Source organism: Cuculus canorus, chromosome 3 (assembly GCF_017976375.1).
Source record: "Cuculus canorus isolate bCucCan1 chromosome 3, bCucCan1.pri, whole genome shotgun sequence".
NCBI classification, from domain to species: domain Eukaryota; kingdom Metazoa; phylum Chordata; class Aves; order Cuculiformes; family Cuculidae; genus Cuculus; species Cuculus canorus.
This window is the reverse complement of record NC_071403.1, coordinates 109204945-109227207: the sequence shown is the minus strand read 5'-3', so window position 1 is coordinate 109227207 and position 22263 is coordinate 109204945. Positions and strand designations below refer to the sequence as shown.

At 44.9% G+C, this 22263-nt stretch overlaps 1 protein-coding gene across 1 annotated transcript; it reads right to left on the bottom strand.

Annotated features, from left to right (window-relative positions):
• Positions 1–105: 105 nt before the first annotated feature.
• On the bottom strand, positions 106–15133 carry LOC128851833 (protein ELYS-like). The gene is made up of 20 exons (XM_054063650.1): positions 15013–15133; positions 13908–14161; positions 11640–11820; positions 10625–10832; positions 9638–9754; positions 8793–8877; positions 8027–8177; positions 7154–7286; positions 6885–7066; positions 6348–6409; positions 5514–5604; positions 5338–5427; positions 5045–5185; positions 4398–4502; positions 3615–3708; positions 3250–3373; positions 3077–3133; positions 1759–1905; positions 1415–1534; positions 106–667 (listed from the first exon to the last, which is right to left on the bottom strand). Exons 1-20 carry the CDS (start codon positions 15131–15133, stop codon positions 539–541), a joined length of 2592 nt encoding a protein of 863 aa, XP_053919625.1. The 3' UTR covers positions 106–538.
• Positions 15134–22263: the final 7130 nt, after the last annotated feature.

Sequence of the window (22263 nt, the reverse complement as noted above, 5' to 3'; positions counted from 1 at the left end):
GAAACAGAAATCGAGATAAAAATCATAATACCCTTTCCTAGAGTGAGCACACCCTTGAAGAGTATTGAGTTTCAGTTCACAGTCACGTTGAATGAGTGACTTCTTGGGTACTAGTTCTAGAATGTTGTTTAATCTCTTTCTTGTAAGTTACTACTTAACCGCTAGAGCACGTGCTTCACAATCACGGCCTTCTCGCTTCCCCCCCACTCCCCAAGTCTTAGAAGCAGGCAGGCCTCGGGTAACAAGTGCCTTAGCAGCACAAAGAGTGGGGTTTGTCAGTATGACCGTGCCTGGCAGTATTGCAGAACTCTTGGAAAGCACAGAAAGCATAGACACAGACACACACATGTAGGAGAAACAACAACATTTTTATTGATCCTGTAACTCTGTATGGAACATTTGCATCAACATTGGAAGCTTTGCCTTTGACGTTGAGGCTGTAAAGCAAGAGGGGGAAAAATGTCAGCCTTGTGTCCTCAGAGCGATGGTTAGCTGTCCATTACATTCCACTCCCTAAATCTTACCTTCTCTTAAGGTTTTAAAAATGGTATGGCTTGGCCCTCTGCGCTGCCAGGTGCCTTTGAACTTTCGGCAGGATTTTGCCAGGCTGATCACGTACAGAATTTCTGGCAACCGTTCGCTCATTCAAGCGACGTTCACGATTACTCTGATGAATGAAAAGCACGAAGCAAAAAGTTTACTAATTACAAGAAGTTCATTGCACAGAACTATCTGTGTTCTTTCTAGTTAGCGAATTAGCTTACACTCCAGATCTGCCCATCGGCTCACCACACATTCACCTAGTGCTTTTAGTGAGGGCAAAGAAAGACTGCAATGACGAGAGAACGTGCAGCTGTAAGTTGAAATAAGTCTGTCACCCTGCAGGATCTTATTCTCCTACACCTGCTATCACCGGCAGATTTCAAATGGCTTGCAAAATAGCAGGCTTGCCCTTGTTTTTACCTGAAACGCCAAGGTCTGACAGGACTGAACATATAGAGGACTGCAAATGGCGTTAGACAAAATGATGTCATCATTAAAACCAGCAAGAAAAAGCTGCCTACACACACCAGGCTGGAGGAAAGTTTTCAAATGCAGGACCTAAAACTGCCAAAACCACCTTGTAAGTGTGATTCTCTGGAAAACTATGGTTCCAGAAAACAGCCAGTGCTTCACGGATCCGTAACAAAAGTTCAAGGAACACCGCATTTGATCTGGCTCTTCTCAAAAGTTAGCGATGGATTTTGGTTTGTTTATAAAAGTGGGAAAGTGAAAGTTGTGGAATTGCAGAGCACGCTATAACTAGAGGAAATAAAATAACCCAAACCACCCTCTATTCTTCCTGTGGATTGGCATCCCGAGCGCTCTCATCTAGAAAACAGAGTTGTGTGCAAGACTTTGATGGCTTCATTACCTGTATGTATTTCAGGGCTTTTTTACGCTCTCCTCTACAGATGAGTGATCTAAGTACTCTTGTTTTAAGCCAGGGCTCTATTTTCATTGTTCTCGGGTGACACAGCAGGGCCAGTGATTTCTGTAAAAGTTGAAGACCAAGCTTACTAAGACATATACCTGTCCAAGTAACTGAAACCGAATCTTAAATCATGACTAATTGCTGAAGATGTCGCAGTAGGACTATGAAAAAAGCCTATTGTATTTTAGTACCTGTCATCGGCTAAGCAGCAATTTCTCAAAATCATTTTATCAATGACAGCCTTGCATGGTAAGGTACGTCCAACTGAACAGTAACGTACTTACTTCACACTCATGGTGGTCAAGGAGCCAAAATCCTTCAACGAGTTTCACGAGGCCCTGAGGGAGAGCAAAGGTGGTGGCAAAAGAGTTGACGATTTTTTCCATCTTAGGTTGCCGAAAACTGGAGATGTCTTGCAGCAAGTAAATTGTCTGATATCACATATGTAATTAAGGCTGACAAATTTGTAAGACCGGCAATTTATCCCGTTACATTTAGAAAAACACAATGAAATGAGAATATAGAAGTGGTAGGAATCAGAAAATACTAATGTCTTAGTCTTGCCGTTTTAAACTCTTTTCACCTGGAGACAGCCAGGTCCTAACCAGAAAAAAAAAGAAAAAAAAAAAATCTGAAGAAGGAAATACACTTTGATTTCTGTAAGGTATCCAAAAAGTTTCGCTCTAGATATTTCAATACTTCTGTTATACACTCAGGCTCCCCCTACAGTCAGTGGAGCTACCTGCTGGACATTCAGAACATCCAGTGCTTGATTACTGAAGCAAACAAATTCTACACTCATTTTGTTCCTCATTTCCAGAGGATGTAAAACAATATAAATTACGGTGTCCTTGCAATATAACTTCGCTCTGAATGATTCAGACCGGGTCTAAACCAGCATGCAGATTCACTGCTGGCAGTGCCACTTTCTCACCCCCTGTTCTTAGGGACATGTTCTAAGACAGCTCTGGGCTACCACTGTTTCCAAAGCCCTCGCTCTCTAGGCTCCCCTCCTGGGTCAGGGAACAAACCAGAAGAGCAATTCTGGGTATTTCAGCAGCTTAAAAATTAAGTGTCTGCCCATGACTTCTCTCTCCTTATTCCGTGTGCCAGCACTTGCAACAGAGCAAGAGCAAGCACTGTTGGCTGTGCTGGAAAAGCAATGATTTCAGCAAAAATCGTCTACTGCTAAGCCACCGTTAGAAATCCTCTTGCTCTGAAGCAGCAGGTTTCAGTGCGTCATTCTAGCGAGAAGCCATTTGCTATAGGTACGGGTGCTTTAAAAATTAAAAACTGTGTTTAAATTTTGAGAAAAGATTAATGGGGCTTTTTGCCTTTAACGTTTCTTACCAAAACCCATTCTCTCATAGGAGAAAAGACCTTGCAACAGAACACTAAAAAAAAAAAAAAATCATAAAAAACCCACAGCACAAAAATATAAAACAATGCCTCTGTCTACGACTTAATTCTGAAGTAAATGTTTTCACTAGCATTGTGTTTGAGGAGTAAATTAAAATCTGTTCATAAGCACGCAGGTGACAAACACTTAAGAACATTTGCGTGCATCTACTGAGGTGTATTTAAAATAACCAAGAAGGATACAATCGCATGTTTGTAGATTTCGTCAGTGTTTTCCAACAAATAGAGATCCAGCAGTGCCTGAAAGGCAAAATTGAAAGTTTTGTAAGCACACCTGTCCTTCCTTGATCGTTGGCTTTTGGGTGGGGTTGGGTGGGGCGGGGGATGGTGGTGTTTTCAGTGAACGGGGCACTCACGTGTAAATTGGGAGGGGGATATTTCCCAGTCCCTCCTTCCTTTCTCTGCCACAGCTTCGCAACCTGGTCTCCAAATTGTGAAACTACGCCATCGATCATCAGGCAGTCGGAATCCTGCTTTCCTCTGGAACAAAAGGTAGCAAGGATTTGGACAGAAGAAAACACTAATTCCAGCCCCTCAATGCAACAGATTTCCTCCAGCCTGTATTTAAATTACTAGAGAAGTGAGCTCAGTGCGACAAACTTTCTGATACGCTGCGGCTTCCACCAAAACTCATCTGGCCGCAAATACAGACATCAACATAAAAGCCATCCACTTCCACTTGTGGAGCTGCAGGGGAAGTGTGCCAGAGCTGTACGCTTACCTTGACAAATCGTCCAGTTTCTGTCGCTGAGCAGCGCAGCGGGTTTGAAGCTGACGATAGTGGTAGAAACGGGGAGACAATTGTGTCGTCTCATCTACAGGCAATAAAGTAAAAGCAAGTTAAAGAAGTAAGATCACATTTCTAAACTAAAAACGTTGACTAAGAAAGATAAAAGATCATACAAGCTAAGCATCAAGAAGCACAGGCGAGCCTCCAGCTCTGAAAGAAGGCAGTCCTGTTTCTGCCTTTGCTACCAGAGATGCGAGACACAAGACTGGGTTCCGTCTTGTCTCAAGTACCGTTTCAAGTTTACCCTCAGTGTAGCACTCAAAATGGGAAGCGTAAGCTCAAGTTCCCTATCAAAAAAACCCAGTTCTCAAAAGGGATGTTTTTCTAACCGTGTCATGTGAATATTTGTGAGACAAGAGAGACTGACAATAGAATTTATAATCCATCCACATAAACAAGTGATTCCAAGGTGTGCTTTTTTCTCAAGCAATAAATAAAAAGTTCCAAACGTGCAGGTCAATGCCGTCAGTCTAACAAACAAGTGTCCAGTCTTTGTTTTTTAGTAGTCATTTGTTTAAAATCCCAAGTATTTCAAGCCGTGGGCATAAGCAATTCCTTATGGTCATTTCTAAGAAACATTCAGTCAAGAAACTGCTTCCATCCTTCTACACTGTGCATTTGAAAAGCTGGTAAAGTCTCAGGTTCACCTAGAGAACTTCAGCAGACGTGTGGATCGCTGAACCTTGTGACCAATGCATTACGGTTCATGCTTACCTAAACCCTCTGGAAGGAGACCAGCTTGGCAGAACCAGAGGACCATTTGTGCGTGCACTGAAAAGCGGCTTGCTGTAACCTGCTTATTTCTCAAGTCTGCAAAATCTGAAAAAAAGGCACAAGATGATTTCTGTTATGCAATTCCTTTCATTTTAAAAAAAATTCCCATCATCACACTAAATAGAAGGTATAAAAATAACATGGCAGAATTCTCCACCTTTGCTTTTTTCACCCCGCATCACTCTCCAATGTGAAGAAAAAAAACACGATCACCAGTAGAACAGAAAGCAACCCCTTCACAGAACAGATGTGCTAAGGCTAAAATAAAAAAGTCAAAGCCTGAACCACTAAATACATTCGTGATTCGGACATCTGGGTTTCGTGTAGCAGAGATTTTTCCTATAGCACAGGGATATTTTTTTCCCTCGCTTCACCAAGAAAAACCGATAATCGAGAAAGCTATAGAAACTTCAGTAACTTATATTCCAAATGTCACTCATTTACACTGCCTGCCTAGTTTGAGTATTGCCAATACAATATTTTCAAGTAATTATCAACCAAAGCTCACGTTTGCACAATTATAACACAAGCGTCATTCCAACTGTTACTAAAGCACACCAAAGATTTAGTAATACTAACAGACAAACCTTTCTCAGGAAGATCTTGTGGTTCTCCTTGAACACACTTTAAGACTTTGCTGAGGTTGCTCAAGGCACTCTGACAGTCCTGAAGAGACTGCAGCATTGGTGGGTCAACGAAGCTGCAGGAGCCATCAAACAGCGGATCACCTGTTCAAGAAGAGATATTAAATCATCAGCCTACAGAGCGATTTCAGAGTTTCAAGGTACATGCGAGCAATATCACACACCAGCAGACTACTGGATAAGTTCAGACAGAAAGAATGATTTTACATTTGCAGAATGACTACGCTAGTACTCACATATGCGGTCAAATTCATCTTTGATGTAGACCACCTTTTTCCACGCATAGTCACGAATAAACCGTAAATTCGCCGCGGAATTTGGCTGCTCTTTAAAAGAAGAGAACAGAAAAGAAATTAATCAACATTTTCAAACTAAAAAAGACAAACCAGAAAAGCAACCTTACAAGTCTTACTTTCAGATGTCCAATGCTTAATGCATGCAGTCAGCAGTTCTAAAGAACCCGTTTGGACAGCCGCAGACAGTATCCCCTCTAACTGCTCCTCCTAAGAAGAACAGACAAAATTAAAGGAGAACATTCCATACTTTCAACATCTGAGCCATCCACAGTACAAATCTCTGAACGATATCGTCCCAGTTCAGCAAAGGGAAAGTAAAACAAGTCTTGATTTCCCAAGCTATTTCCGAGCTGGAGCTGGTACCAGGACGTCTGATAGGAATCTAAAGAGTCTGCCTCAGGCTTGCAAAATAAACAGCGTAGGGGCTAGGCCAACTTGCCAAGGAATTTATTTTTAGCTACCACACCAGGCAGAACTGTTATTTGCCCTAACGCACTTCCACAAATCTGAAATCTGTGTCTTCTCAATCATTTCCATCATTTCTCTTTTCCTCCATTCCGCCCTCCTTTCTCAAGCTAATCAGGGATCCAAGCCCTAACTCATGACTACGCAGGTAGTCCAACAGGTGGGTAATGAAGATCTAGCAACTTTCCTCAACTTCCTCAAGACTTCTGTTCTTGCCCCTCCAGCACTGCTCTATACCTTCCTGGACACTCAGTCCCTGACCGGGCTTCAGCTGGAGACAATGATAGTTCTACAGTCTCAACAGTGGACGTAAAACACCACTATTTGCACGGAACTTGCAGGATACCATTGCAATTACGTGTGGGGACGAGCATAAAATGAGCATAAAATGGTCTCGGACACCAAAAGCAGTGCAACAGAAGAAACTTAGCCAAGGGACACCTCTTTAGGCATTCTCAAGAAAGCTTGAGACAGGAAAAGCTCACCTCCTTCTGGAAACCGTTGAAAGTCACATGGACAACTCCAGAGCTCAGCAAGCACACTCCATCTGCAGAAACAATGAATGTTAGACAACATTCCGTCCTCTCGGAGTTATGTCATGATTACTTCACATTTTTCCAACAGCATTAACTGGAAAGATAGAACTGACTACCTGTTGCCTTCATAAGATCACTTACGAGATGGTTTTAAAAAAAAAAATGCCTATGCATAGAAATCTTATCTCTAGTGCTACCGAGGTGCTGCGCTTTGAGCTTCCGTTCCAAGTCATTTTATGACCATCGCCGCTTCACAGGCTACATTAGAAAAGCACCAAACCCCAAACCACAGTGGTTTGACCATCAGATACGATTCACAATACTAAAGACCTCATTAGTACCACATCATCAAGGCTGGGTTTGTGGGGCTTCGGGGTGTTCTGGTTTGGTTTGCGTTTTGAGTGGCAAGCATTGAATAAGAGAAGCAAAAAATGGCATCGGAGCTCAATTTAATCTTATCACTATTCAAAGCAGTGAAATACCTACCAAAATTATAGCCGCTTGCATTTAGAATCTGGTCAGGCGGTAGGTAAGAAGGAGGCGCTCCCCAGGTTAGACTCGGCTTGTGGACCAGAACATCCAAAATGGGCTCTGGAGCAGCCATGCTTGTTACGTTCTCCAGTGTCCACAGGGCAAAATAAGGGCAATCGAGGAGGAATTTTTCTAGCCTTAAAGAAAACAAGCGCATGAGCTAAAAGCCAACATTGATACGAATTATTTGCAAGGACAGTGAAAACAGCTTAATAAAATTCTACCTTGCTGAAGTCGGCATTTCAGCATCGTACCAGCAATTAATGTCAAACACGCCCAGGTAAGCCGATGGTTTTTCCTGACCGTAGGTAGTCACTTGCCAACAAAAGATCGAGATGCTGATGTAAGGAGTTGTTACTGTAAAAGACAAGACATTGTTTCTTACTGGTAGAAAATACAATACACCTGACATTTTCAAAACACCACTCTCCACTTCGGCTTAATTCTGTTATATAAATTGGAAACACAACGCTTACTTACTAAGAATAATACAGAGAAATACCGAAGAGCAAACGCCTCTCTGACAGGTTCTAGACACACCGCCCCTCTTTCTTGTTCAAATTGTCTCAGTTCTATGTCAAATCACACACACAACTATTTGCTAATTAAGATTTCCGTACACAAAGTGTTGACCAAGACCGTTAGCTAGGCAAAGAGTTGAGGACAAAAACCCATATGCTGGGAGCACAGACCCGGCTCCTTTCTGAGCCATTCAACTGAACCAGCCCTAGTACTGAGCCCCGAGGAACACCGCTTGTAACCAGCCGCCAGCTGGATGCAGATGCAGATAGAGGTTGGAACGGGGAACGAAAGAGACAGGTAACGTGGCCAAACAATGGAGAGGATGGCCTTATTGGTCAAAGAAGACAGCCGAAGGAAGAAAACAACTGATGAGCCCGCCATACACCGCTATAGCGTGTCAGCAAGCATAAAATAAAACCTTTTTTTCCCCTGAATGAAGTCCCACATAACTGAAGCATCTTATTTTTTTTTTTTTAATACAGACAACAAAACAGTCTATACAGATATTTAAGACCTGTAGACTGTGCGTACAGACCAGCATTCATTCCTTAGATGACACGGGCATCAGAACAAACCTTCATTAGCGTTATCCTCTTTGTCAACATTGTCATCAAAATCTTCTATGGTCTGACACCTCAGGAGTTTAATATTGCTACTTTGCCTTCTCCAGGGAAGAATTCCGCTCGCGAGATCTAAATGGAACCTTTCTTTACAGCATTCCAAATCCTGGGGAAAAAGAACAGATGAGAGAAAAGGTCATTTGGAGATAAAAACATACGGTTGACTTCAATAGGAAAGAATGTCTCTATCTAATATAAGATGCATATTGTATTGTATACACTTCCCACGAGCTTATTTCTGATGGCAAATAGACAGAGCTCAACAGAAGACCAAGAACATAAACCCAAAGATCAGGAAAGAGTGAAGAGATACCTTTATTTGGCCCCATTTTAAGAAGGGGAAAGAGACAGAAGCTTATTCAAGTCTGCAGTCTGGTTAAACAAAGCTCTTCAAAGCCCTGCCTTCTTTTCCCACATGCCATTAATCCGGTGTTCAAGTCCAGAATCATTCTTTCTCTAAAAGCTGCTTCCTTTTCAGGAATTTAATGTACGTGGGCTCTTTGCAGATGCATCCAGTTGGAACACACAGTGCTGCAGTACAAAACTGTACGACTTGTTTTCAAAAAGGATGCACAAAGACCATGCCCAGGAAGGCTCAGCAAAGGATTTTTCATTTCTTAAGGCTGCTCTGGCTTTTGATGGTAAACATCACCCCTGCCAACTTCACTGATACTCCCTTAGAGAAACTTACAGTTTTCACCTTTTCACACGCTCCTCTTACCTCATACATGACTTGTCCGGATGCCAAACGTTTTCGATCACCAAATCTTAACTGCATCAGGTGTAAACTCAAAACATCGCCTTCGCTGAAAGAGGTATAAATGATGAAATGTGATTACAAAGCTGCTTTACAGTCCTCGTTATGATTGTATTAGGTCAAGACTAAAGTTTTCTTAAAAGCATGCTCTTCCTGAAATGAAAAACATCACTTCCCAAAACAGAATAGTTGGTCACCCTTGGCCACTAAGCCACAGACCAGGAAATATTGACACTAGCAGCTTTCGGGGCAAATGCTTACTCTGGATCCTTCCACGTGCTGATTTGATTCATTAGCCCATCAGAAAATGTTGTCTTTTCTACTGACACAGGGACGGCTCTCGGCCAGGTGAGCTGAAAACGCTCATGAAGGCTCCAAAGACGACAGCGAAAGCTTGCCCAGGGGAATCAGCAATACCATCCCCTCTTTCCTTTAGGGGCAGCTGTTCTCTTGACACCTTTAGTGTCCTTGATTGGCAGCCTCAGCTACTAGTAATGCTATTTGAAAACTGCTGTGTAAAAATCAAACTAATCATGAAGCAGTCATCAAGAAACTAAGGAAATCTTTTCCAAAGGCAAGCACAAAAATATAGCAGTTGTTGTTGTGCCTTCTTCCAGAAGGTAGGAACTAGTAGGTCCCTCCCCACTTCTGTGAAATCCTGTAAAAATCACATTAGAATCCTAACACCTTCTGCAGCTGAGAGAATCTCCTGCAGAGCTAAATAAACAAAACAAAGATACACGTATCAACTGAATGTGAACAAACTTATTAAAAAAAATATCAGTGGCTTATGGCATGTTTTAATTCACCTTTCTTGGGTAGACTTAACAGCCCACAAGTAGCAACAACTGCTAGGGTCGTTCTCTGGCTCTTGAAAAGTAACGGCGTAGACAGGAGCCCTTCTTTGTCCAACGCGACAGTGGTGCCTACAGGTTTACAAAAAAAGGGGGAAAGAAAAACAAGAAAAAAGGTGAGCCTCCTGGTCCTAACAGTTTGTAGAAGGGTAGAAGCATCTCCTGAGAAAGAGCACCCGACGTGCTTATCCTCGAAGTGCACAAGGTCATACTTCCATCTCAAAGAAGTGAGTCAAGGGAGACACTATGCTGTATGCAGCAGTCAAGGAGCAACAAAATTACTGCCCGTCAAAGGATATAGCCTGGATTTGTGCCCTCCTCTGCCTGAGGAGGAGGAACATACGTGATTGCTTCAGCTGCCAGGCGAAAGAATGTTCCTACTATTGTAGCCTACTTCCACATTGACCTGAAAAGGCAGCACATTTCCTGAACATATTTAAAACAGCGCCGAAGAGGAGTGGTTTCTTCTTTCTTTACTTGAACTACGTAAAGCATTTTTCTCCCAGACTTCTGAACCTTACTGGCACCTTCACAATCTATTCTTGACACCTGATTATTCCTTCACTCTCTGTTTAGGCATCCAGTAGCGTCCAGTGAGTCACTGCAGATTTGTGGGAGTGAACCCCTATCTGAATTTGGTCCAATATTTCAAGTGAGATTGCTCTTCGGCAGATTTAAAATCACCTCTTAGTTTTCCTACTGCTTTGAGCTTTACGTGTCCCTTATTCTCATCTCTAAGCGTTCTAGGCAAATTTCATTCACGCGCATCTTTGCCTTGGAGTGGATCAGTCTCCTATTTTGGTCAAGGCTGAAACGTAGGAAAGAATTTATTTCCAGGCACAGGGCAGCTATTGACTTTCCCCGCCTCATTAGTTTGATCCTGGACACTTTAAAGAATATTATCAACAAAATCACACTATCAACACACTTCAGCCTACTTACTCCCTCCACAAAGTTTTCATATTCCATAGTGAGAGGCAGCCATCTGAAAAACCCACAACCAGATGATTGCTTCTGCTTATGTAGCACAGCGTCGATATTGGTGTTCCGGACAAGTTTGGTAATTGAAAGCAGAGACGTCTCCCTTCTCTACTGGCAGTTTCTCTTCTGAGTGCAACTTCAGCAGGAAACATAGTGACAAATCTGAGATCTGCACACACAAAACCAGACGTGAGTGTGTTGTGCAACTTGGGTTGCATTTTAAACACTGATGTGACAACACCTATAATCTCATTCCACCGTCCCAGGAGAAAAAAAACCTTGAAGCAAAACTTTATTTTGCTCTTTCCATTTTGTAGGCATTCAAAGAACAAAAGAATTCCCTGATCAGACAGGTATTCTCACTCGTTCTTTAACATCAGGGAAAAGTGTAGCCTTCCTAGAAAGGTTTGGGTTGGATGAGACTTAGAGATAGACGGCTTCTCCTTGGGCTCTGGAAATGGGCAGTTTGGGCTTCCTGATGGAGCTGTTTAAAGTGACATCAGCTCCTGAAGCTACTTTTGTGATAGTCAGGAGTGTTTGCAATCTGAATAGACAAATTAGAGATTCCCTGCATCCAAACGCACAATTCTGGATAAGTCCGATTCATTTTAGAAAAGAAGCCTACGCTTCGCCCTGAGTCAATCAACAGAAGCAGAAGAACATTCCTGAGGAACAGGGCACCTCTGACACAGCTTCCCATCGGGCTGCTGCAATGACTCAGATGGCAAAATTCCTACCCCTCACCGGTAAGAATCATAGTGACGCTGGGATCTTGGTGAGAGGGGGGCAATTTAACCTTAGGATTAAGCCACTCCCTCTTTAGGTCACTGCAGAACTGTACGACGTCAAACTGCCCTCTGTTATCAGCAGTCGCCAATACCTGCACACTACTGCCTTCACAGAGGGATGCGTATTGGTTGTCTCAAAGACACACGTTTTCCTACCGTCAAAGTCAAGTTTAAAACTGCAAGCTCACCCAATGCTTCTGTTTCATCCAGACTCCAAGATGTACTGTCCAAGCAAAGGTCAACCAGAAACAGATGACCGACATCTGTAGCCACCGCTGCAATGCCAAAGAGCCATCGCAGGCTCTGATGCAGGTGTTGAGTGCTCACGCTGGGTCCTCCGCAATTAATTATGGGTTCTACAGCAACCACCTGCAGGAAGACCACAAGTTAAGATTTAAGATGTTTGACCAGCTAAACAGAAATCATTCAAAAGCAAAGTCGGAATTAACACACCAGAAACAGGAAAGTAAACACGGGGTCAAGAGACTTCAAAACAAAGCAGTATTTCCCATTAGATGATGAAAACAAAATCTCTCTACAAAACAAAATCTCTTACTGCTTTCGTTTACTAGATTCCCTACAGGTTTTAACTGAATTAACATCAGCTTAGATCGTGCCTTCTGTTATCACAGCTCACCAGTTTCCCCTTCCTACTTAGGTAATTAACTCTAAGAAAACAGAGAAAATCAGTTATGTGCAAGAATCTTTTTTGCAGTAAGTAAGAAAGACAACACCACATCTCGTTCTCCCGCTGCTCACAGCCCACCAGCACTGCGATGCAGGCTGTGCCTTCTTTGCCAAACAGGTATGATGGGAAATGGTGCCTGTAAGCCAGATGAGGCAGTGGTCAAGATGCATGGTAGTGGTAGACGCACCATTGCCACGGGAATGCAACGTTCTGGGAGAGCGTTTAAAGGAGATACGAGCTTAGGAACATTTACACCGGTCCCCATTTAGACTAAAAGTAGCAACCAGATAATGTAAAAAAATAGTTTTAAATGCACACCAGCACTTTTAGGAGTGTTAAGAAGGCTTTTAAAAGCCAGGCTACAACAACGGCAACAAGAACAGCAGCTCGTTGGGTAAAAAGCTAACTCCAGCTGAGGAAGAAGGGCACACTGCTCTTTAACATGCCGAGCGGTCTGCCTGCAACTTTATGACAAGGTGAAGACAAACCCCTTGGCACATCTTGCAACGCATCCAGGACGAGACTGACTGCTATAGCAGTGGTACGAGCACACGGAGACTCCAGCATTAAAGCTCCGTGATGAAAAAATGTGGGCTGGCCTCAGCCTTTGTACAAAATGCACAACTTCCTTGCTCCCAGAAGATACACCCACGCAGAAAATCATTCATAAACTAAGGTGCTTATTGCAATGACAAAATTAATCCTAACAACGTTATGACATTTTTCATTCCAACAGAATTTACTTCCTGATTATACACTTCTGGCAGCAGGCAGCTTGCCTTTCCAGCTAAAACTCTGAAGGCTGAGCAAGGCGGTAGGGAAACTAACACAGTGGAGCACCAACTCGACTCCTGTCTTTAGAACTTAGCACAGTACAAACCCTTACTTCTCGTCATCACACTGCAGCATTGCAAACAAACAAAACTCTGCCTGTGTTCTAGCAAGTCCAACCCTATCCCCTTACGGAAAACTGAGGGATAAATAAGCCTTTCTCGCTTGCAGGTTCTAAGACGACAAAAGCCCAGTGAATCTTGATGTTCTATCCACTTACGCTGATTCCTGTTTACGTTAAGATAAACACCCTCTGAGGATGTGGGTTATAGAGGACAGAAAACAAATAGGAACTTTACACCAATGGACCCCATCTACACAAGCACAAGACACACCAAGCGGAGCTTCAGGAGCTGTGGCTTGAAAGGCAATCTGACAACAATCTGTCAGATAAGTCACTAAAGGCTCTTTCTCCTTATCCACAGTCAACACAAAAATGTCTTCTGCTCTAAAGTCACCTGCTTGCTAGTCTGAGATAGATGCGAATGTGTCTAAGCCATTTTCGGCAGAACTAGGGGGGTCTGAGATCTTTGAAAGACAGTATTTCTGACAGAAATTAAGCATGTAGGAAATGTAGCATACAGACCATTCAAAGAGTAGGCTTTGTTATTTTTTCACTCTGGCTGAAAGAAAGATATTTTTCAATGCCTTTTTGTGGAAGCGGAGCAGTAGGTAACTATGTGCTCTACAGTAAACCCAAAAAACTCGTAAAAGTTTTCAAAAGACAATAGTACCAGAAATCTCAAAAGACAATAGTACCATTAAGCCTGGGATTTTACACGGAGGCTCAGTCAACTGGATACTCTCAAGTAATAACATGGTAATGCAATGCAGAAAAAACACGCCTGCAAAGGGATGCTCCTAAGCTTTTCCTGAAACTGGGTTATGCAGCACGGAACAAATAAAAGCTTCGTTCTTCTCACTAAAATGGACGTACCCTTCCGGGAAGAGCAACTGCTTTAATCACTCTTGATACTTCCGGGTCGTACAAGCAGAGAACACTTCTCTCTCCATCTTCCAATGCAATTATCAGTCCGGTGCTTTCCTCCCATGAAAACTCCCTCACCGCTCGAATAGTGGGAGGCTGTTTGTGCGCTCCTCTGAAATGGTACGCAGAGAGCTGCTGGCCTGTCACCGAGTTCACTACCTCGAGCTGAGGACCCCGTGCCAGCCACGCTAGGTCAGTTCTCCCTGGAAGAGAAGAGAAAGCTGAATGAAGCAAGTTTCCAAGCAAAGACTGAAAAGAAGTGAAAAACCACAGTCCCTCCTCCTTTCCTTCAAGAAAAGGTCCTAAGAGAGGGAGACGGACTAACCTAATTCTGGTCAATTATTTCAAATCACCCACTGAAATTGCCAAGTAGTACATCTTGAAATGAACAACCTTAGTATCGACTCAATTACTGCCTTTAGAGTCACGTAAATAGACTCTTCCCTGCTCTTGACAGAAGCCTAGACATCCAGCTCTACTTCCAGATCACCTCGGAAGTCCACCTCCTAATCAGCTCAGCCCCCTTCAGCAAATCTCGCTGGGTACCCAGCTACGTCCTATTCAATACTTTGGGAAAATGGCTGCAGCACTTCACTCTGTTATCCTCTTCCTTCTCTTTTCATTCGGACTCACAAGAAAAAGCAGCGGGCGTTGCCTCTCTAACACTGTACAAGAACTAGTTCTGCACCTGATGTTATGATGCGCATAGAGCTTGAGCTGCTACAAGTAAATACGGCCCAAAACAACACTGGTGCTCTTTTGAGAACTGCCTTCGACGTAACTAAAACCTGAGGAGGGATCACTGACTCCGCATCTTGAAGTAAATTCTTTCGTAGCACCGGTTAGGTGCATATTGTTGTCGTTTCAAGCTTTCACTTGACTAACCTTTAATACTAGCATTTTTAATGGTTAGAACAGCCTTTTCCTTCTCTCTCAACCGGATGCATCCTAACAGCACCCACCTGACACACCTGATCCTATGACCCTGTGCTTCAGGTAACCTCCAGGCAATAATAGCTCTATACCAAGACCAAAGTTGAAGGAAAATTCTCACCTCCAGAAAACTTCCCGTGCAGCACAGAACCTTGGGTGACCTCATCTTTCCCAAGAGCCTGAAGAGTCCCCTCTGGGAACTGCAGCAGGCTGCTCGTCACCTGCGCTCTTACGTCTCGCATTCTTCACTCTAAATTAAGAAAAAAAAAATAGGAGAAGAGACTCGCGTCAGCCATGAACATTTTTGAGATTGGCACAAGTTTCATCAGTACGCTGTGAAAAATCTCCTCTACGTTGCCTGTAGCTCTTTTCCTTACAAAGACGGCCCTCAAGACAGGTTTGGATCTCACAGCAGAGCAAAAGGAGAATCCTTTGCTTTGCTAATGCCTATGAAATCACCAACAACAAGTGACACAGAGGTATTGACAAGATAAAGAACAGGGAAAAAAACAATACGCTCTGTTCCAGTCTACTTATCGAGGTTAGTAAGGTGGGATCTGAGAAAAATCATCTTCTCAAAACTTGCTCAGGAACAGGTATGAGTTCCCATTTCTTCTTTCCCTTGATTTCATAATTTATTACTTACCATCAATTGTCTTTGAGTAGCTATTAGGCATCACTTTGGCCATGCTCACTTTTGGCATGTTTCTTTTGACCATTAAGGCATGCTAAGATCTTAACTACCTTCATTCTCAACTTCTTCAAGAAAAAATGTACCACAGGTATTTTCACCTGAGAAGCAATACGGATTTTCAGAGCTGGCCAATTAGAAAGTAGTTTCCCACCCTTATGATGGAAACAGAACACAGCACTTAAAACCACTGGCGCTTTCTACAGTTAAATCCTCATCTTCCTTATTCCAGTCCCTTCCTTCCTTCCTTCCTATTTTCTGTCCTTATCACATCTCTGCAGTGTGGGAAGTGTCCCTGCCCATGGCAAGAGGCTTGGAACTAGGCGATCTTTAAGGCCCCTTCCGCCTCCAATGATTCTGTGATTCGGTGAAAGAGCACTTAGCGAGCGAGTTAGCAGGTGACTGAATGAGTATCACTGGGTCATTTCTTTCCCACTTGGGCAGAAATACCTCCCACTGACCTTTCAGGCAAAACCCCTATGTTTAATCCAAAACCTAAGCACTAGTCTAAGAAGACACTAGCAGAACAGAGAGGGTCCGTCTCAGGATTCGACCGTTGGGCTTCCAGTGTTTGTGTGGATGCTCTACAAGCTCTCTGAGAAGCACAAATCGAAAGCAGAAGGGGAGAAGAAGAAAGCATTTCAGCTCCGTATCCTATCAATCCCCAACACCTAAGCTCCTGGATCCCATGCAGACCACAGATTTGATTTCCCTTTACGTGACAAAAATAAACAAAAGCACCACAGACCACAATTGGACACAGCCAATTTACCCAGCCACCTCCGACAGTCCTTCTTTCATACGACTGCCCTTTCCCTCCAGAGATACGCTCCCCGTCTAATGGGGCTAAGCTCGCATAAGTTCCAAAAGTCATTTCAGACATTAAGCTCTTTTCTACTTTGCTTGGAGTACCTGGACACAGGTCCTAAGTGTCGCCGCACACCACAGAAATTCAGCCTTCCGACAGAGCAAGACAGACGTCAACCACTCGCTTTGAGTACACCACACTGGTGTGGCATCGCACCCACCGCTTGCTCCTCTCACCACGGGTGACGGGACGACCGCATCACAATGAAGGGGGAGGTCTTCTCCAATGACTGGACGGCACCTGGTCCAACCACCCCTGCTCAAGAAGGGCCACCTAGCAACCTGCCCAGGACCATGCCCAGGTGGCTTTTGAATATCTACTTCTGAAACACACTTTTACAAGCAGCAACCCCACAAGCTGAACTGCAAAAACATTTACAGCACATGCAACAGGCCCAGGTGTTTGGTGACTCTCTCCTACCAAGCTCAGTCTTCACCCACTACACAAGTAAAACCCTGCCAGACCAGCAGAGGCTTCTTTCCATTACTGCTCTAAAATTATATCCGACAGCTTACTAGGTAGAAGACATGAAATTAGCAGGATCCTGATGAACTATGTTTCACTGTATTAAAAAAGCAACCCCCAGTCAAATCACTGCAGGAAAAGGTGTTGATGCAGTAACTGAAGGAGGAGCTCTCCTCAGCAGAGCAGGGGACAGCACTGCCTGCCCAAAGGCACGTGTGTGACAGCTGCCAGCCAAGGCTGATGCCACCTTGCAGACTGATGGGCATCAGAAGGCACTGCCACAACCACATTAAGCCAGACACCCAAAACGCCATTCAGCCCGTGGTACCGCTCAGGACCATCAGGTATAGGACTTCCTCTCTTAAATGCAAAGGTGAGACAGATTCAGAAAATAAACACAAGAACTATGTCTTGCAGCTTCTGAGGGTTATTGACAAAGCCTCCAGAGGTCAAGACAGATTTAAGCATCTCATCAGAGACTCACTGTCTCACTGAGAAAGCCTACAGCTCACAGGCATCATTTGTTCATTCAGCCAATGCCGAGGCTAAAGTGATTTCAGGAAAGGGCCACTCAGTGTTCAGAGGACAGACAACATTGCCTGGCACTATTCAGATCACGTTTTGTAAGGAAAGAGGGCACAGAGGGGGAAGAAGGCAAAGGAGAAGTGGGAAAAACTTATTTCCCTGGAGTGCAGCTAAAGGATTGTCTTGCCGAGTTTGTGTAGATGCTCTACAAGTTCTTTGAGAAATACGAACCTACAGCAGAAGGGGAGAAGAAAGCATTTCAGCTCCGTATCCTATCAATCCCCAACACCTAAGCTCCTGGATCCCATGCAGACCACAGATTTGATTTCCCTTTACGTGACAAAAATAAACAAAAGCACCACAGACCACAATTGGACACAGCAGACACTTTACCCAGCCACCTCCGACAGTCCTTCTTACACATGACTGCCCTTTCCCTCCAGGGGTACACTCGCCATCTAACGGGGCTAAGCTCGCATAAGTTCCAAAAGTCATTTCAGACATTAAGCTCTTTTTTACTTTGCTTGGAGTACCTGGACACAGGTCCTACGTGTCGCCGCACACCACAGAAATTCAGCTTTCCGACAGAGCAAGACAGACGTCAACCACTCGCTTTGAGTACACCACACCGGTGTGGCATCGCACCCACCGCTTGCTCCTCTCACCACGGGTGACAGGACGACCGCATCACAATGAAGGGGGAGGTCTTCTCCAATGGCTGGACGGCACCTGGTCCAACCACCCCTGCTCAAGAAGGGCCACCTAGCAACCTGCCCAGGACCATGCCCAGGCGGCTTTTGAATATCTACTTCTGAAACACACTTTTACAAGCCGCAACCCCACAAGCTGAACTGTAAAAACATTTACAGCACATGCAACAGGCCCAGGTGTTTGGTGACTCTCTCCTACCAAGCTCTACAAGTTCTTTGAGAAATACAAACCTACAGCAGAAGGGGAGAAGAAAGCATTTCAGCTCCGTATCCTAGCTATCCCTAACACCTAAGCTCCTGGATCCCATGCAGACCACAGATTTGATTTCCCTTTACGTGACAAAAATAAACAAAAGCACCACAGACCACAATTGGACACAGCAGACAGCTTACCCAGCCACCTCCGACAGTCCTTCTCTACACGTGACTGCCCTTTCCCTCCAGGGAGACGCTCCCCATCTAACGGGGCTAAGCTCGCATAAGTTCCAAAAGTCATTTCTGACATTAAGCTCTTTTTTACTTTGCTTGGAGTACCTGGACACAGGTCCTAAGTGTCGCCGCACACCACAGAAATTCAGCCTTCCGACAGAGCAAGACAGACGTCAACCACTCGCTTTGAGTACACCACACCGGTGTGGCATCGCACCCACCGCTTGCTCCTCTCACCACGGGTGACGGGACGACCGCATCACAATGAAGGGGGAGGTCTTCTCCAATCGCTGGACGGCACCTGGTCCAACCACCCCTGCTCAAGAAGGGACCACCTAGCAACCTGCCCAGGACCATGCCCAGGTGGCTTTTGAATATCTACTTCTGAAACACACTTTTACAAGCAGCAACCCCACAAGCTGAACTGCAAAAACATTTACAGCACATGCAACAGGCCCAGGTGTTTGGTGACTCTCTCCTACCAAGCTCAGTCTTCACCCACCACACAAGTAAAACCCTGCCAGACCAGCAGAGGCTTCTTTCCATTACTGCTCTAAAATTATATCCGACAGCTTACTAGGTAGAAGACATGAAATTAGCAGGATCCTGATGAACTATGTTTCACTGTATTAAAAAAGCAACCCCCAGTCAAATCACTGCAGGAAAAGGTGTTGATGCAGTAACTGAAGGAGGAGCTCTCCTCAGCAGAGCAGGGGACAGCACTGCCTGCCCAAAGGCACGTGTGTGACAGCTGCCAGCCAAGGCTGATGCCACCTTGCAGACTGATGGGCATCAGAAGGCACTGCCACAACCACATTAAGCCAGACACCCAAAACGCCATTCAGCCCGTGGTGCCGCTCAGGACCATCAGGTATAGGACTTCCTCTCTTAAATGCAAAGGTGAGACAGATTCAGAAAATAAACACAAGAACTATGTCTTGCAGCTTCTGAGGGTTATTGACAAAGCCTCCAGAGGTCAAGACAGATTTAAGCATCTCATCAGAGACTCACTGTCTCACTGAGAAAGCCTACAGCTCACAGGCATCATTTGTTCATTCAGCCAATGCCGAGGCTAAAGTGATTTCAGGAAAGGGCCACTCAGTGTTCAGAGGACAGACAACATTGCCTGGCACTATTCAGATCACGTTTTGTAAGGAAAGAGGGCACAGAGGGGGAAGAAGGCAAAGGAGAAGTGGGAAAAACTTATTTCCCTGGAGTGCAGCTAAAGGATTGTCTTGCCGAGTTTGTGTAGATGCTCTACAAGTTCTTTGAGGAATACGAACCTACAGCAGAAGGGGAGAAGAAAGCATTTCAGCTCCGTATCCTATCAATCCCCAACACCTAAGCTCCTGGATCCCATGCAGACCACAGATTTGATTTCCCTTTACGTGACAAAAATAAACAAAAGCACCACAGACCACAATTGGACACAGCCAATTTACCCAGCCACCTCCGACAGTCCTTCTTTCATACGACTGCCCTTTCCCTCCAGAGATACGCTCCCCGTCTAATGGGGCTAAGCTCGCATAAGTTCCAAAAGTCATTTCAGACATTAAGCTCTTTTTTACTTTGCTTGGAGTACCTGGACACAGGTCCTAAGTGTCGCCGCACACCACAGAAATTCAGCCTTCCGACAGAGCAAGACAGACGTCAACCACTCGCTTTGAGTACACCACACCGGTGTGGCATCGCACCCACCGCTTGCTCCTCTCACCACGGGTGACGGGATGACCGCATCACAATGCAGGGGGAGGTCTTCTCCAATGACTGGACGGCACCTGGTCCAACCACCCCTGCTCAAGAAGGGCCACCTAGCAACCTGCCCAGGACCATGCCCAGGCGGCTTTTGAATATCTACTTCTGAAACACACTTTTACAAGCCGCAACCCCACAAGCTGAACTGCAAAAACATTTACAGCACATGCAACAGGCCCAGGTGTTTGGTGACTCTCTCCTACCAAGCTCTACAAGTTCTTTGAGAAATACGAACCTACAGCAGAAGGGGAGAAGAAAGCATTTCAGCTCTGTATCCTATCAATCCCCAACACCTAAGCTCCTGGATCCCATGCAGACCACAGATTTACGTGACAAAAATAAACAAAAGCACCACAGACCACAACTGGACACAGCAGACAGTTTACCCAGCCACCTCCGACAGTCCTTCTCTCACACGACTGCCCTTTCCGTCCAGGGAGATGCTCCCCATCTAATGGGGCTAAGCTCGCATAAGTTCCAAAAGTCATTTCAGACATTAAGCTCTTTTTTACTTTGCTTGGAGTACCTGGACACAGGTCCTACGTGTCGCCGCACACCACAGAAATTCAGCCTTCCGACAGAGCAAGACAGACGTCAACCACTCGCTTTGAGTACACCACACTGGTGTGGCATCGCACCCACCGCTTGCTCCTCTCACCACGGGTGACGGGACGACCGCATCACAATGAAGGGGGAGGTCTTCTCCAATGGCTGGACGGCACCTGGTCCAACCACCCCTGCTCAAGAAGGGCCACCTAGCAACCTGCCCAGGACCATGCCCAGGCGGCTTTTGAATATCTACTTCTGAAACACACTTTTACAAGCAGCAACCCCACAAGCTGAACTGCAAAAACATTTACAGCACATGCAACAGGCCCAGGTGTTTGGTGACTCTCTCCTACCAAGCTCAGTCTTCACCCACCACACAAGTAAAACCCTGCCAGACCAGCAGAGGCTTCTCTCCATTATTGCTCTGCCACAACCGTGTTTAGCCATGGACCCCAAAAGGGGTTCAGCCCAAGGTACTGTTCAGTGCCATGAAGTGTAGGACTTTCCTGCCTGAAATGCAGAGCTGAGACTGATTGGAAAAGAAACACATCACCTTCCTAAGAAGATGGCACAACAGGTCATGGTTTAGCATTTAATGAATAGGGGGCGACACAGCCCTGCTTAGGTCAGGGAACAAATGGGGAAGGCTCTTAAGGCAGGCAGATTGCACACTGAGCAGCTCACTCTTCCCCATTGCAGTTGTGTTTCTCGTTACTCGGAGCACTGTGGCCACATGAGATCTGCTCAAGGTTTTCGGAATGTACCCAACATGGCCCCTTACCTACAGCGACACAGAAGCTGCAGCCAGCACTCCCAGCAGGGGTATGCCGCATCCAGAACCCGGCTGCCTAAAGCTAACATCGTACCAGTGGCACTGCTGGATGGAGATGGCACCAGCTGTACCGTTTCTAACTCGCCTAGTTTTGTGCTTTTGAACCATGATGATCCTGAAGGGTTTTATGTCTTTTGCTCGGTGAGAGACTTCTCTCACAGCTCCAGTCAGACTTCTTTTCTAGACAGTCTGGAGGCAGGAAGTCACCGGTTTAACCATCTATCCGTTACCTTCATTTTAAGTCCTCGAAGGGGCTGCTTCTGAATCTCATCTTCGTCAGCACACAAGGTTTGAGAAGGATCATTTCTGTGATGCTTGGGGCTTAGGTACCACGGCCCAGAGGCCTCACAAGGGAAGATGCTCAACATATGTACCCTTTCATCCAGAAGAACACGTATGACCTTCTGCGCGAGTCTGGATACTTACACATCCAGGGCACCAAAGCAAACACTGTGGGTAACGAACCTTCTCTGTATCTCTATGAACATAGTATATTAACCGCTTATCCAATATAAAAACATAGTTGAACAAACGCCAGCTGTGTCGGT